This window comes from Mytilus trossulus, chromosome 1, assembly GCF_036588685.1.
Source record: "Mytilus trossulus isolate FHL-02 chromosome 1, PNRI_Mtr1.1.1.hap1, whole genome shotgun sequence".
Lineage (NCBI taxonomy): Eukaryota > Metazoa > Mollusca > Bivalvia > Mytilida > Mytilidae > Mytilus > Mytilus trossulus.
The window spans coordinates 62,465,487-62,482,655 of NC_086373.1; the positions used below are offsets into that span (position 1 = coordinate 62,465,487).

General features: G+C 30.5%; 2 protein-coding genes across 2 annotated transcripts in view; one reads left to right on the forward strand and one right to left on the reverse strand.

The window, feature by feature from the left end:
• The window catches only part of LOC134686007 (uncharacterized), a 62,171-nt gene that overhangs the window by 32,139 nt on the left and 12,863 nt on the right, over positions 1-17,169 (forward strand). Inside the window, exons 31-34 of the mRNA XM_063545739.1 lie at positions 189-306; positions 609-724; positions 1,163-1,279; positions 16,319-16,398. Of these exons, the coding sequence (XP_063401809.1) occupies positions 189-306; positions 609-724; positions 1,163-1,279; positions 16,319-16,398 (431 nt within the window). The remainder of the gene's footprint in view (positions 1-188; positions 307-608; positions 725-1,162; positions 1,280-16,318; positions 16,399-17,169) is intronic.
• On the reverse strand, positions 6,347-17,169 carry LOC134681189 (pre-mRNA-splicing factor 38A-like). The gene is made up of 9 exons (XM_063540691.1): positions 16,893-17,169; positions 15,819-15,978; positions 15,165-15,286; positions 13,438-13,523; positions 12,873-12,974; positions 8,622-8,725; positions 8,101-8,147; positions 7,320-7,347; positions 6,347-6,557 (listed from the first exon to the last, which is right to left on the reverse strand). Exons 1-9 carry the CDS (start codon positions 17,020-17,022, stop codon positions 6,365-6,367), a joined length of 972 nt encoding a protein of 323 aa, XP_063396761.1. The 5' UTR covers positions 17,023-17,169; the 3' UTR covers positions 6,347-6,364.

Here is a 17,169-nt window from a genome sequence, read left to right on the forward strand (position 1 = left end):
TAAAATGCAACTGGATGAAACTCATTAGACATATCGTGGAATCTGTACTTTAATGATATTTATATTAGAAAATATTATTTCCTGGACATGTAACAATGATAAAAAAACTGATAAGAGGGATGAGAAATACTTTATTTTTTCACAAGGCTTTGGGAATTGATAAAAAAAACTTTGTATTTACATTGAAGATTCTGGTTTCTATACAGTCTTTGATATTAGTTCCTGATCCCTACTTTAATGAACCAGGTTTTGAACAAGAAATAGGCACAGATGCAGGACAGAAACACAGCGATGAATATAATGAAGGTTTGTAGTTTATACTTTTTGTGTGGGGTAATTTCCCTTTTATGGACTCTTTGCCATAAAATTTTGTCAAAATTATTAGGTAAGCTTTAGTTTTTCAACCATTTTGAAAAGTAAGACTAGTTTAAAAGACAATATTTGTTGTAAAACATTTTTCTAAGACTTCCACCATGAATTCAATCATGAAAAGTAAAACAGGTCAGATATTTAAGCAATTGGACTCTTGTTTACAGAACACTATGCCTTTTGTAACTGTTAACTTATTCATGAGGTAAACTGCTATTATATTTTATTTTATTTTTCAGATGTTTGCTACAACAATATAAAATATGCAATGATAGGAAATTTACAGAACCCACCACCAGAGTTTTCAGAAGTGATCAAAGCCCATTTTTATATGAAGAAAGATAAAATGATAAAGGTATGGTATTGATATAAATTGAATTGCATGCATTAAAAGAACATAATGTATAGATTGTAACAATTGAAGATGATTAAGATATTCATTTTCAAAGTTCATAAAAAAATTATTGTACTGTACTTTTTAAAATGTCCAGAAGACAATCTTTTGGTTGGAAATAGTGAATTTTTGATATATATATAATGTAAAAACTAAAATCTGTTGACCTCTTACACGAAATTCCTTCTGAATGAAAAATATTTATTTTTAACGTTTGACATTAGTGGGTTATCATCCTTTATTACATGTAATGAATCTAAGGGAAGATGTGAAACATTCTCTCCCTTTCATTCTTGGGCTTAAAAGTTGATTGTTTTCCTTATCTCAAATTCAGTGTAGACAACAGGCTCAATCATTTAATAATAGTCTGACAATAAATGTATTATTTTCCCATTTCAGGAAGTTCAAGGTTGGGTTGACAAACATGACAATCGTCGACTAACCAGAATGTTTCAAAACTTAAAACAAGAACTGAAAAAGTTACAACCACCACAGATTCATAATACAGCAGTGTCGTGATGAATGTGTCAAGGTCAATAGATCTCATTGTGTATCTCACCAGTCATGTCAAGGTCATAAGATCTCATTGTGTATCTCATCAGTCATGTCAAGGTCGTCATTCAAACACCAAGCTGTTTCTGTACATTAGTTATAGCTTCTTTTACAGAAACATTCTAGTGCTTTTATGGGTTTGATACAGCTGTATATCAGATAAGTGCTCCATTGAATCATTTCACAAAAGTTGATATGTTGACTCATTATGATTCATAATTACATTCCATACTAGGGTGGAGATGGAAACTGGAATGTCATATTTTGTTATGATTCATAATTACATGTCCATACTAGAGTGGAGATGGAAACTGGAATGTCATATTTTGTTGAAAGGAATGCACTTACAGAAATCATATTGAAAAAAAATGAAATTATCAAAATGAAATTATCATATTGCGCTAACTAGAAAAAGTAAATTCTGTGATATGAATAGTTTTGTAGAATTTATAGTCAAACTATTATATATATATATATATACAAGTAACAACTCGTCTAAACATCAATCTAACAGGTTGATGTTTAGACGAGTTGTATATACATTATGTACACAGCCATGTATCACCATCATTGATGGCGATCCGATGGATACATCTGTTGTAGAGTTGTCACTGACTCAGACGTACTTATATTTATATATATATACTGTAAACCAACTTATTTTCGCGAGCGATTTATTTTCGCGACTTTCAGGAGTAGAAAAATAACGCAAATATAAATCGTCGCGAATATGTCAATCTTTGATCTTTCCTTAATAAACTTCATCAATTGAATCAGATAATCGCGAAATTAAATAGCCGCGAAGTGGTCAAGAAAGGGTAAAACGCGAAATAAAGTATCCGCGAAAATAAGTTGGTTTACAGTATATATAGTGAGACCTGTCTGAACAAAACCTTGAATAAAATTGAAACTGGTCTAAACTGACCATTGAATCAGAAATAGTGAATGTTCCTTACGTAAAACAGTACCTGTAATCCAGGTTTTCAGTTCAAATAGGTTTCACTGTATGTATTATTATCTTTCGTTACCTGACAAAATACAGCTTTATGTTGAAGCTAAACTTGCCATTTTATATTATTTTACCATTGAATTTGTATTTATTTATATATAAACTTTTTGGTGCTTCATCTTAACTTTAATTGCCAAAACAACTGTGATTGAACAAAAGGTTTTAAGGCCCAGCTGTAGCAAGAAACAAAGCATATAAATGTACACTCTTCTGTCTGACCATTTTGATATGGCAAAGTTTTTCATTCAACATGAATAAAAGATGTTTGGTTATACATCAGTTGGACAGCAACCCAACAATACAAAACTGAAATTTTTTCAGAGACCTATTTTTTTTTTATTCAAATACTTTTTTTTTTGCAACTGTTGTGTCACTGCCACTGGTTACAATGCTTATATGACTTTGGTTAAGTTTGCATTAAAAGCTCAATTTAAAAAAATAAAGCATGATAATATTTCATTGATCTTTCACCACTATAAACTTCTGCTACAGATGAAAGGTGTTCAAAACTATTTTGGTCACTTTGGCCTTTATTTCATGCTAGAGTAACTGCTGTTAAATTTACAAAAACCTATGGTGATGTATTAATGATTCTTCACTTTTAGTCACTAAGTGTAATGCTAAACTAAATTTCACAACATTTCAGTTACTTTGGTATATTTCTTTATGTTTATGTCTAATTTTTGGAAAGGTATGGTAATTTATTAATTATATTTTACCACTAGTCATCTGGTTTTATTCAACACTGTGTAGCTACATTAAGTCAGTTATTAATATTTTTTTTCTCATCCTTTTTTTCACAGCAAGATATACATATCATACATAAACTTCATCAAATTGTATAGTTTTGAGTGTCTATTATTTGCTTTTCTTGTCAGTTCTGATTTTTCACTGCATTCCAGGTCCTCATACATATAAGATGTATACATAGTAATGTTTGGATTTTTTAATACAAAAATGTATCTGTTTGTTGATTTATTTTATGTATATTGTTAAGTTTGCATGTATCACCCAAAAAATAACAGATCAGCCGTTCATAACAGAATGTATAATCTTCTGTTTATCAAGTATTTTATTTTAAAGTATCTCACTTTATTTCATAACTTGTACATGTACTAGCTAGAAGAAGGTACAAAATTGTTCTATCTTAGGTTCAAAAGGAAGAAGGATTTTTTCAATTGAAGTAGTTGCATTTTAAATTTAACTCCAATTCTTATAAAAGAATTATTGATCTGTTTACCAACCAAGCAAGATTCTTTGTATTTAAAAGCGATGTAAAGATTTGAAAAATGACAAATAGAATTAATTGTGTGTGATTTGAAGCTTGTTTTAAAAAATAATATAAATGTAAACATGAAAATTTTCTTGTGGAATTTGTTTTCATTAATTTTGTGACTAAAATGTAATGGTGAAAAAAATCCTTTGGTAACATTGATCCTAAAGGAAGATCAAATTTTGGGATAACAAAAAATGCACCAAGAAAAAAGTGAAAAAAATTGTCATGTCAAATCACTATCTTTTGTCCTGTTGTGTAGTAATAAGTATGCATTTTAAACCCCACTTCATAGTTCAGCTAGTGTATAAGGTCATTTCCTCACTGCTCTTACTACATTTAAAAAAAGAGGGGGAACAAAAGTGGCATTGGATCATTAGAACTACCGGTACACAATGCATTTCATTTAGTGTCTATTTAAAAGTTTATTTCACTCCCTTTTTCTTATTTATTTATTTCTAAGCATAATAATTACCGTGAAATTTTATCAAGCATAATGCATATGACTTACAATAAGATTGATTAAATTGTTTTAGTTTGCAATCTGACAAGGTATTTACAAAACATAGAGTTTGTTAATTATGTCAATTATATTATTCTTTGTTTTGTTGGTAAATTTTTTGTTATGTTTTGTTTGTTTACAAGTATTGTTTCTTGGAAAACAAATATATGATCTTGTTCTTTTGAGAATGCTACAAATTTGGTAAATAATAAATAACTGTTTGTAACCACAAAATATAGACAGTTGACATTAAAGACTTAAAAACTCAACAAGTAGATTTTGTCCTACTACTTTTAAACCAACTGTGAATAAAGGCATTGTGCAAATACACACAGGGTGTGAAAAATTAGGCATTGCAAACTTTTTCTTTGATTCAAGCATGTCAGAGATGTTGCTACGATTAATTTTATTTTGATATCTCTTCATTTAGATTTAAGAAATGTTTTGTATGAGTTGGATATACTGTGATATTTTCAGTTCAGATAGCCAATAAAATGAGGCTGTCTTACGTAGAATTTGTAAACTCATAATTCTTTATTTTTTTCAATTGTACCAGGAAAATTGTCACACAAAAATTGCATTTGTTATTTTGAAAGCATTATGTATATGTAGCATTTCCCAAATTCACAATGACTAATATTCTATAAGTTGTTGACATTAGTAATTTCTTAATATAAGGCCAGACTTAAAGAACATTTCGTGTTTTTGTATTGGTAATTTCATGAATTTATTAATTGATTCCATGATACAAATCCATAGATTTTTTAATTTGGGGAAATTGAATATATAAACAAAGATAAAAAGAGGGCATCTAACACATCAATTCTAAGAATTATGGACACCATGGCTTAAAGAAAACAGTAGAACAGACAAAATTGTCCAAAAAAAACAACAACATAAAACTAAAGATTAAGCATCACAAACCCCTGCAAATACCAAAATGACCATACTGTAAATAAATCATGCTTTTTTCTATCATGGTTTTTTGCTACTTAGTAGAAAATGAATAGTGCATTGCATAATGAATTGCACTGCAGCCATTTTTTGTACTTAAATAAGATTGTATGCAGGAAAGTGCTATTTTATTGTTTGCTGAAAAGTGCTATTTTACTACAAAATGTTTGATCAGAGTGAAAGATTAAATCACAATGTCTCAAAAATAAATTAAGGATGTGTTCAGAAGATTATGTACTAATTTTGATGGAAATGAATGTAATATTTATATTTTACCAGATAGGTAGATATTGTTGATTTAATGTTGTGAAATTCATTTTAAATAAAAAAGAATGAAACATTTGAATTGGTTTTTTTACACCTTTATTCAAAGATGTAGGATTTTTCCTGTCTTATGAAACAGACAGTAAACAAGATGATTTTGGAATCAGATCAATGAGACAGAAATTTAAAGGGACAAAATAATTTCAGCATATGCTATTCAACAATAGACAAGATGTCTATTAAAAAAAACTCCATCTCTTAATTGGCCATAGTGTAAAAAAGTTCTTAATTCTTTTAATAGAGAAACAAAGATCTGCTATCTTCCTTAAATTAAAAACGACATGAAAACATAACCAAAGACTACCATTTGTTGCTGGAACAGGTCTTGCTATCTGGACCATGTGATATGTGCTGTTGTTGCCTCTGTACACAATTTTGTATGCCCCTACTATATAGTTTTACTAATGAACATATTCGCATTTGTAATGCAACTTCACTTCGTACTTCCAGAGTTATGCCCCTTGAGTAGGACAATTGTAAATATTTTGTTTTTCAGACTTTCTTTTGAGCAGACTTAACCAATCATTTGAAATTTTTAAATGTTGTTCAGGGGAACAAAACACAGATCCTATTAGAATTTTACAAATTTCACTATTGTTCTCGACAGTAATACCCAGTTGAAAAGTGGAAAATTGCAAATGACTTTGTTTTCCAAGCAATAACCTAACTACTTCTCTACCAATCATTTGAAATTTGGAATAACTATTAAGGATACCTTATTACAGAGCCAGCTCAAACTTCAGGAATTCTACTTGTATTATGCCCCTAGATACAGCAAAAATTAGCAAAAGTTTGGGTTATCACAATAACCTAAGTTTGCCCCTCAAATTATATGAAATTTGTAAATTTTGTAACAGCAGATACCAATAATATCATTTATGTATATTTATTTATGGTATTCTATTTCTATAAATAAAATGAATCAATGAATAAAATCATTCATTTATTTAATTACAAATAATACATATACAATACAAGTTTTAAAAACTAGGGTTTAAGAGGAGCAAGTCCTAGTTTAGCTCTAAGTTCATTTGCTTCTTCAATGTTAATTTCGTCCTTTGATGGACCAAGATTGCGTTTATGATGATGTCTGTCATTACCATGATGTCTTCTGTGTCGATCACTGTCTCTACTTTTATCTTTTTCTTTGTGTTCATGTCTGTGCTTTCTTTTCTTTCTCCTATAATAAAATTTAAAAACAACATTTTAAACACACAAGAAAACTGTAAAATATTAGATTTAAAATAAATTGTGGTTTTGAGAGAATAGCTGTCTTAGATTTTACAATAGTTTTATATATCAACTTGGTTGATTGTTGTTAATTTATGTCCAGTAACAAATAATTCATGCATATTCACAAAAAGGCCCAATTCAATATTAAAACAATTACATAAGGTTAGTTCTTCAAACCTGGAGTTAGGGCTGGAAATTTAGACTCCCAATGAAAAAAGAGGGTGTGTAGGATAAAGGGCATACATTTTGCCCTGCAAAAGGTCTACTTAAACTTAAGAGAATTATTGTAAGAGTTCATCTACATGAAGAGAGGGTAGAACTCTGCAAACTCGGAGCATTAAATTTAATGTCTCATGTGGCTGCATATTTGTATATCTTCTAGCCAAACCAACACCTGGGTATTACTGCCTGAATCAAGATAGTTACCATATCTATAGACCCCTGACAATCCTTAGACACCTTAACACGCATAATTTTTAGCACTGTCCTAAAAAGAGGCATCTGATTGTGTATCCCCATTCTGACTGGGTTTGTCTGCATATTTATACATGTACATCCTTCACAGCCAAATGGACACCTTTTACAGGAGATTTATCCAAAACAACTAATAGACATCTCTTTTTAACTTGGGGGGGGGGGGGGGGGGGGGGGGGAATAAATTTAAGTGAAAAAGTCATTAACGAGTTATACAATTTTCAAAATATATTACCTTTCATCATCATCTCTGTGTCTTTGTTCTACAAAAGAAATTCAATAAGTAAGTAGTCCGAGATTAATCTGACGTCCGAAGGCAGCTTGTCTGGCAAAACAGCCGATGGACGTCAGAGTAATCTCGGACTATAAGTAAGGAGTTATAAAAGTTAAAAGAAATATCATTTATATTTATATCTTCTAATAGAAAACACCTTATAGCTATTTGGAAATCTGTTCCACTTGACCTGAGAATCTTCACCAGTTGAACTTTTAATGTCATACAATCACCTTTCCATTGTGGTATCTGATATTTTCTAATTTTACTGGAACCTTTGCATAGTCCAGTAATGGCTAACAAATAGTGACAAGGTGTATTATTAAATTTAATTCAAACATTTTATTATATTGCTGTAAGTTAGGCTGTAGCACTGTTCTTTGATGAAACATGCAAAGGTGTGCTGTGACTGAATGGATAATTTATTTTGTGATATGATTCAGAAACATTTGAGCCAAATAATTATAATATAATGAATAGTCTGTGTAAAGGAAAACAGTGCTTAATATAGTCATTTAAGTAAGTAACTATAAGAGTTCCATTATTTTCAGTTATATTCTAATTTTTGTAGATCTTGTATTGTTGATGATGGCTTATGTTATGTGCAGCTGGCAAGCATGTGCTCTTAATTTCAAACTTTTTGCTTTGTTCAAGCTGGGTATCAAAGTGATGTGAATTCAGTTTTTGACTTATGTGTTTTGTATTGATGTAAAATATAAAACAAAACGCATATAAAACATACCTCTCTTTTCTCTGTCTCTTGATCTAGATCGTTTTCTGTTTCTTTCCCTGTTAAAATAAACACAGTTGAGTTTCTAGAGCAATGATTAGCATTATATTTTAAAATGCAACTGTTTATTGTGTAATATGGAATACAACCTTTTAAATCTTCACTTAAGCATTTAATGTTTGTTTAAATTTTCTCAATAAAATTTCTTATGGAACCCCTTTGGTCTGTTCACCATGGACCTTTTCATTGGTTGATGACCTCTACATGTGTCTTTTAACAAGAAATGGAGAACAAATTCAAGACTAGGGTTAGCTGTATCAACAAATTATATACACATATGTTTTTCGTGTGCTTTGACAGCCTCTTTTGACAAAATTAGCCATATATCTACTCTTCACATGATAATTTGAGATGAGTGATAATTTTTTAACAAGGTGCAAATTGCAGAAAATAAGAAGTTCAGTACTATTTTCAAAATCTAAAAAACTGACAGGATTATGAAAACTTTCACTCTGCTTTAGACAAGCAATTACCTGGAAGGAGATGGACTTCGTCGATATTTTGGTGATGCCCCTCTATCAGGTCTGTCTAAATCTTTATAGTTTTTTCTTTTGTCTGCTGATTGATCTTTGTCTTCCTGAAAATACAATAACAAACATTTCAATATGTAAACATGTGAGATTATAATTAATCATAGCTGAAAGAAAACATAATTTGACCTTATACAATGCTAAAATAAGACAAAATAGCTCAAATGGTAGTTTACACAAAAAATATAATAAACGTTGAAAAAAAGCAGAATAATATATACTATAATTTGATTACAGAAAAATGAAAAAAAACACAGAGATTAATTCCCAAAATCATTATATGCAGTGAAGTTCCATAATGAATGAAGTTCTGAAAAATATTGCTGGGCTGTTCCCAAATTTGTTTTGTGGGTGGATGGGAGGCACACAAACTAATTAACTAAGACTGGTTGCATTTTCTTTAAAGGGAAATTCCGCGATTTTTTACTTATCATCTAATTATGTTCATCTTAACATAAAAAACACATTTGCAAAGTTTTAAATTTATATTCCTTCTAATAACGGAGAAAATCAAGTATTTGTAACTTTTTTGGTTGAATTCTCGAGTGGGTCGTGACGTATTAGCCTGATTTATTGAATTCTGGGGGAAAATAAAATCTGTTTAACTCTTATAGTTTATCGACAATATACGTAATTAAAAGCGCACAGCTGACGAATGGTCATAGTTATTAACCACAATATAAGAATGAAAGAAAATGAATATGCATATACCGTTTTGTATTGATTGAATTAAACTCCTATAAAATTATCTCTAGTAAATGTTTTTGAATAAATTTAATTAATTATTGTTGAGATTTTATTCCTAAAATATTTATTGAATATTTTTACTGATATTGAACTGAAAATATTTCAGTTCTATTTACCGTTATTGTTTTGATAATCATTTCAATGCAACTAATGTGTGAGCAGAGTGTGTATATTATTTTGTAAAGGTCACTGTATATTTCTCAGCTTGAGGTCAATTCGTTTACCTTGTAGCTATTTAGCTGCAGGTGTGAGTTCAAGCGTACACAGGTATAAATGTTGTTATTTGGAAAGGATAAACAGAAAGGATTAGAAAGAGTATGATGTCACGATGTTAATACACTAAGATTTAATACACGATGAGAATAAAGATTCAATAATTAAATTGTGTAAATTAATTAAAAATAAAATTCAGATTCGTAAATCCGAAAATGTATAAAAATAAAAGGAAACAATTTTTGATTACTTTCTTAGTGGCAATTGGTGGAAAGATTCAAATATTAAGTAAAAAATAGTAGTTTTAATCTTTAATAAAAACTAAATGCAATATTACCCAATTTGATATACCATTGTACATCTGTTTGATATCATTGACTTTACCGGAATTTCTTAACTTGTATTCAAATCTGGCTGTTTAAATGCTAATAAAACTATTGCAATTTTAAAGTTTTTAATTGACAAAAAAATACAACATACATGATTTTTTTTTTAGTTTCTTTTTAACATTTTATTCTTACATAATTAAATCATTTGACAATCATTTACACAAACTTTTTGTGAAAAAATACCAATTATCTTAGGTAAGGCATTATTTTTTTTAAGGATTTTTGAGGATTTTTTTTTTTAATTCTATGATAATATTTGTGCAATGTTGAACATGATAGCCGTCATTAATCCAAATAAGTAGTACAGTAGTTATAATAAAAGTTATATTTTAGTCCTGCATAACTGATTTTGACGAATTTAGAATAGTCCGTCCATACATCGTTGTTCTTGAAACAATCATTATTAGTATATATGTAAGTTTCCTGACGTATATGAGCCATTAAGGATGAGCTCCAGAGAAAGCAGACAAGTAGCGTTTCGTTCGTTTGTTTGTTAGGAAAGGAGAGGAAATGCAACCGCTTGTACAGATAAACGACAGAATTACCATACAAGCATTTAGAGTCAACACAATCAGAAACAGTTCCCATCGTTACACGGGGAATATGAAGGCTTTCAAGAATGAACAAGTGACATGTCTAACTCGAACAGTTAGAAAACGGACTATCGACATCGACCGCTTGTTCTTGATATTTGAAATTGTATGCATATATACGTATACGTTTATGATAGTGATGAGTTCTTGTGTCGGACAAAAACTAAATTCCTTCATGATTATATCTTGCCATACGTTTATATTGGTTTGTAAGGTGATTACTCAAAATCGTTATTTGAAAATCCTGTTTGTGAGATGTATATTCATTTCAATATAGAAATTTCGTCTATATATTTCACAAGTGTATAACACGGAGAAGCTCTGAAGGTCCATTACTCCCATTTTGTTTGGGTGTGAATCATCGATGTTGACAGCAATATCAAGTATAAGATGATGATGGTAGAAAGAACTATGGGCGTCATGTGGCAAATATTACATGCATATTGGACAATGAGTTGTCAATCTGTATGAAAAGATTTCCAATACAACCATATTATTGAGAAGGAATGTTTACATGCTATACTCTCGTACTAGTATTACAGGGTTCTTGTGGCGTTCACCTTAGACACACATCTTTTTAACGATGTTTAAAAAAAGACAGAACCAATTAAATGTCATATTTCCCTATTTTTTAAATATAACTAAAAGTCTTTCATCTGACAAGAATATTATTCCCTTGTTTTTAAATATAACTAAAAGTCTTACATCTGACAAGAATACCCCTATTTAGCAGACAAGTAATTTATTCTTTTTTCTGTTATTGAATACCAAGAAAAATAATAAATCCCGAAATTAATTTGAAACTTTGATACTCAAAAGTTTCCCAGCAAAATATTCACATCCCTTTGGGATAATTAGTGTTCGTCCAGTGGCATATATAACAATTATGATGACGAATTCCTTCCTTTGTTCGAGAACAATCTTATTGAAATATAAATCTGTGATTTATCTATGTCCACAACTTCAATGAACCAAAGCAAAAGTTATACATCCACCTGTATTTAAATCAAATTGGTTCTCTTCTTCTTCTGGTATACAATAGTCTATCGACATTCATGATTACATACTGTTGGCATACGTGGACTAGTCTATTTACAACACTTTTACCCCTATTTATTCAAAATATATGTTTTTTTCTTATGTTCAATGTATTATACATGTATATATTTTAAATTGCGCTATAGTTCCGTAACTTTCTATCCAGTCGTATAAACGAATCGTCGGCAAGTGCGTACATTTATTTAAATCAATATTTCTGGTATGTTTCAATCTGACCTTCACTTTTGACAATGAGTATATATTACATTTTCCCAAATTCACCCTTGGAAAAAATATTTAAATAGATTTTAATTTCATCAAATCTTATTTTTTGGTATTATTTATATTTTTATGAATAATATTCTTTACACCAGAAATGTTATTTATAAACAAGCGTATGAGTTTGGTAATGACAAGTAAGACAGAGTTGTATATTATACATCTGATAGTTCAAAATGGAAAGTTAAAAGTTATCAGCCGTGTACACTGATCAATACCTGCAGAAGTGAAACGATGCGTGAACTTGCAAGCCCGACAGGAAATCGCTTGAATACCTGGAGGTGTCACCGCACACCCCTCACAATACCTTTGGAAGTAATACCTTTAGCCATGCTGGTGATCAGAAGAGGGAAGATCAAAATTTATTTGAAAACAGTTTATTACTTTTAAGAATTATGAACAAATTAGATTTTCGAAAACAATTTTCACGGAACACTTATTTATGATTTCAACTTTGACTTTTCACCTTATTCCAATATCAAGTTTAAAAACAACAGACCATGGTAATTTAAAGAATATTTTCCGTATCAAGTTAGTTAGTCGGATAAAACAAACGTACGATTGACAAGATATCGACACGCAATTACGACTACATCGGTTACTGTAGTTTTGCTTCTTTGTGGTTTATAGACATATCGTTTCATTAATCGGGAAAGAAGACAAAATGGCGGATAGCAGAGAATTGATACTCCAAATTTAAAATCGTTGGTGATCACTTATCTAGCGGAATAAAACTTTAATATCTATGAATTTAAGCATTTTTATACAGAATGAACATAATATAATTTTTTGATTTTTTTGCGAAGTTTCCCTTTAAAATTTGGAAGAATTTCAAAAGTCAAATGTAATTTTTAAGGTGGTGTGTCTCTTATAAAGTTCCTCCCATGCCCTCATGCATGAATGAATAGCTGATTTTGATATATGAAATTTAATACCATGGCTTCTTCTTCATCAGATGTTTCCATTTCTTCTAAGTCTTCTTCAACAGCACTCACTCGAGCCTCTATCTGATTGTTCTCTTCCAATATCATTCTTTTCTGAAAAAAGAGAATCACATCAGTTACAGTATTTACAAGTTTAATTAATTTAAAACATCTAGTTAACTTATGAGAAATATGAAAACATTACATATTGTTGTTAATAATTAAAGAATATTCTGATATCTTTAAAAATCATAAAATTGCTGGAAAAGTATTTTACAAAAATGAATAAAACGAAAATGTAAAGAAACAATATATTGCTGATCTGCTGTTTGTATATAACCTGAAATTTCTACATCTATGGTCAATCTACAAAAACAATCTGCTAAAAAAATCTAGTAAAAATCCATTGTCAACCCATGCTCACTTTCACTATGTTGTGGGTCACATAAATGGTATGGTCTGTAAAGAACAGTTATTTATATAAACCTGATTAAAAAAGGAAAGTATGTTTTCTTCTTCATTGCAAAGATTTATATTTGAAACTTATACAAAAATACACAATAAAATACAAATGTACCTGTATTCTTGGAAGAATAATATCACAAACTCTTTCTTCATGTAACAATTCATCTATAAATTCATCCATGTGAACAAGCTCAAATTCTGAAAGTTACAAAATACATAATGTGATAGATATTATTCACAATAGTGACGCATGTATTTAATTCAAAAATATTTGACTTACAGATTTATTAATATTTGCTCAACATCTAGTTGCAAATATTTCATGCATATTTAGGGTGATACAATTCATCAATTAGGGATTGTTCAATAATTGATTTATATGACCATAGGTTCAACCACTTGAACAACATCAATCTTGCTCATGTTTTAATAAAAACAAGAGTGTACACGCTGAAATGTCTCGCCTTTTTTACTAATCATTGATATTATGTTGATAGTCCTAATTATAAAGCTTTATTAAAAACTGTCACATAAACTTAACATTAACCAAGATAACTAAACAAAGACCAATGAACCATGGAAATGAGGTCTAGGTCAGATGAACCATGCCAGGCAGACATGTGCAGCTAACAATGCTTCCATACAACAAATATAGTTGACCTATTACTTATAGTTTAAGAAAAATAGACCAAACCACAAAAACTTAACACTGAGCAATGAACCTTGAAAATGAGGTTGAGGTCAAATAAAACCTGCACGACTGACATATAGATCATAAAATATTTCTATACACCAAGTATTGTTGACCTATGGCATATAGTACATGTAGTATTAGATAAAAAGACCAAAACTCAAAAACTTAAACTTTGACCACTCAACCATGAAAACAAGGTCAAGGTCAGATGACATCTGCCCGCTAGACATGTACACCTTACAATCATTCCATACAACAAATTAGTAGATCTATTGCATAAAGTATGAGGAAAACAGACCAAAACACAGAAACTTAACTATAACCACTGAACCATGGAAATCAGGTCAAGGTCAGATGACACCTGCCAGTTGGACATGTACACCTTACAGTCCTTCCATACACCGAATATACTAGCCCTATACATTTTTTGAAGCTTATAGTATCTGAGATATGGACTTGACCATCAAAACTTAACCTTGTTCACTGATCCATAAAATGAGGTCGAGGTCAAGTGAAATCTGTCTGAGGGGCATGAGGACCTTGCAAGGTATGCACATACCAAATATAATTATCCTATTAGTTATAATAAGAGAGAATTCAACATTACAAAAAATCTGAACTTTTTTTCAAGTGGTCACTGAACCATGAAAATGAGGTCAAGGACATTTGACATGTGACTGACGGAAACTTCGTAACATGAGGCATCTATATACAAAGTATTAAGCATCCAGGTCTTCCATCTTCTAAAATATAAAGCTTTTAAGAAGTTAGCTAACACCGCCGCTGTGGGATCACTATCCCTATGTCGAGCTTTCTGCAACAAAAGTTGCAGGCTCGACAAAAACAATGAGGAATTTTTGTAAATTAGTGTCAATCATCTTTTATTGATGCTGATAATGACAACCCATTGGGCACACACAACATTCATTTGTTATACAGTGTGCATTTGTACCAGTATTTAATATAATTTGTTGGAGTTGAATAGATATACGTAAGATTATTGCCTTAAAATCTAATTTGCTTATTTTATTCGTTTTTTTACCATTTTTGTCTGGGTAATAGGTATTAATCATGTCTATAAAAAATATTTCAACACTAACAAATATGTTTTTTCCTGATCTGGTGCCAATTAATGTATGTCGTACCTCCTGATCTATTCTGTCTCTTTATTTTTCTGTAGTCATAATATAAAGGTTCCAAGTATTTGTAACAATCTAAAGCTGTCCCAGTTAATCTCATGTAAAGGGCACCTAATGCTCTGACATATCTATAAAAAAAAATTATATAAATTGTAATTATAACAAGCTCTGTGCATCTGACAATAAAATTGAGAATGGAAATGGGGAATGTGTCAAAGAAACAACAACCCGACCATAGAAATAACAACAGCAGAAGGTCACTAACAGGGTTCAATGTAGAGAGAAATTCCTGAACCCTGAGGCGTCTTTCAGCTGGCCCCTAACAAATATATACTAGTTCAGGTATAATGAACGTCATACTAATTTCCAAAGTAAAAAATACTATTCTTCTGTTTTCTCTCTGAATTTTAAATTGCCTTTAAAATTTACATGTATCTTGTATATATTTTCTTTTTCTATATAAGAAGTAAACACAAAACCCACATGCTCATTATTTATACCAGTGATCACTGTATTGAGTGTATATGAACTTTTAAGACCACTTCAATGGCCAACAATTCCCCTTTCCCATAAACTGATAAAACAATATTGAATAAACAAATTGTGTTCCTTGCAAAGTACATGTAAAAATATTAAGGCAAAAATGTAATATGAACATACTTGAAAGTTTCATTTCTGATGAATTCTACCACAATATCTTTCTCTGGCTGTATCTGTAACATCTTTAGAATTAAACATAGAAATGGTGTTGGTTTGATGTTTCCTCCAAAAACACCTCCTACAAATTTTAAATCCATAGCTTTGTCCACCATTAACTCCGCTTTAAAAATAATAATATATTATTAATCATAAATAGACAAATGAAAGATATCCAACAACATTTTAAAAAGTAAATAAGCTGTCATTGTTGAGATTATCACAAGAATATCAGCCTGGACATATGTTACACAAATACATACATGTAAAACATTTATAAAGATAAAAAAAACTAAATTGATAAATAGGCATATTCTACCCAGAAGTCTTTACACCACCGCACACCCTGATTTTTGTTTTTATCTTTTACAAGACCTACGGGGTCATGTGGGTAGAACCTGCCTAATATTTATTTACTTTTTTTATCTTTATAAATGTGACTGAAAATATTCTAAATTCAACAGATGATGAGATTAAGAGACCAAATATTAGACAGAATTGCACCAAGAACGCAGTACAAGGCATGTAAATCTTGCAATTCACGGTACCACTATGAATGTCAACAATTGTCATTACAGGACATCAATTTCTTGATAACATCAAACAGTTCAACCTTCTGTTGGTTTAATCTAATAAATAAGAGAGTGACAGTGTTACACAATACTTCTTAATTTTTTACGTATAATATTGTAAAGTGATTAAGAAGTTGAATTTATTTAATCTATTTATCACCGACGCATGGGGGGGGGGGGGGTTCCAACTACATATCCCCATTCAAATGCATTGATCGCCCCCCAAAAAGAGGGGGTTTCAACCCCCAGATCCCCCTGGATCCGCCAAATGTGTGGTTTTCAATGGTGAAAAGACCTACCCTGTGCTACCTGATATGCTCTCAATATAAGTTTTTGGTAATCAAATATAAAAAAAGAATATTGTACCATGTTATGGCTTCCATTGTGTGTACATCACACCATGTTATTGCTTTCATCGTGTGTGTGTGTGTGCGAGTGGCATTAAGTTTTTTCTTTAAATGTTTACCTGTAAGAGCAAAACATTCTTCTTTCCAGTATTTACACTCATAAATACGAGTACGGATAATTTTCTCCACAAGGTACTGTGGGTTTGTTCCTTTAATGGAATGTGCATCTTTAACTGTTCGATTAGCCATTTCAGAAGCAAAAAATGCTTCTAAAACAGTGTTTCTTTCACAAAACGAATAATTCAATGTCAAATGTAATGATGAATGATACTCATAAATCTTTGTAATTTAAAACGCAACTAAGACTTGAATGAAAGCTATTGGGTTTTCTCGGTC

Excerpts from the sequence above, each read along its gene's own strand:
- LOC134681189 (XM_063540691.1), bottom strand. The coding sequence starts at position 17,022 with ATGGCTAATCGAACAGTTAAAGATGCACATTCCATTAAAGGAACAAAC. Across the intron at positions 15,287-15,818 it reads ATCAGAAATGAAACTTTCAA|ATATGTCAGAGCATTAGGTG; the intron begins GTATGTTCATAT and ends TTTTTTTTATAG. Across the intron at positions 6,558-7,319 it reads CACAGAGATGATGATGAAAG|GAGAAAGAAAAGAAAGCACA; the intron begins GTAATATATTTT and ends ATTTTATTATAG.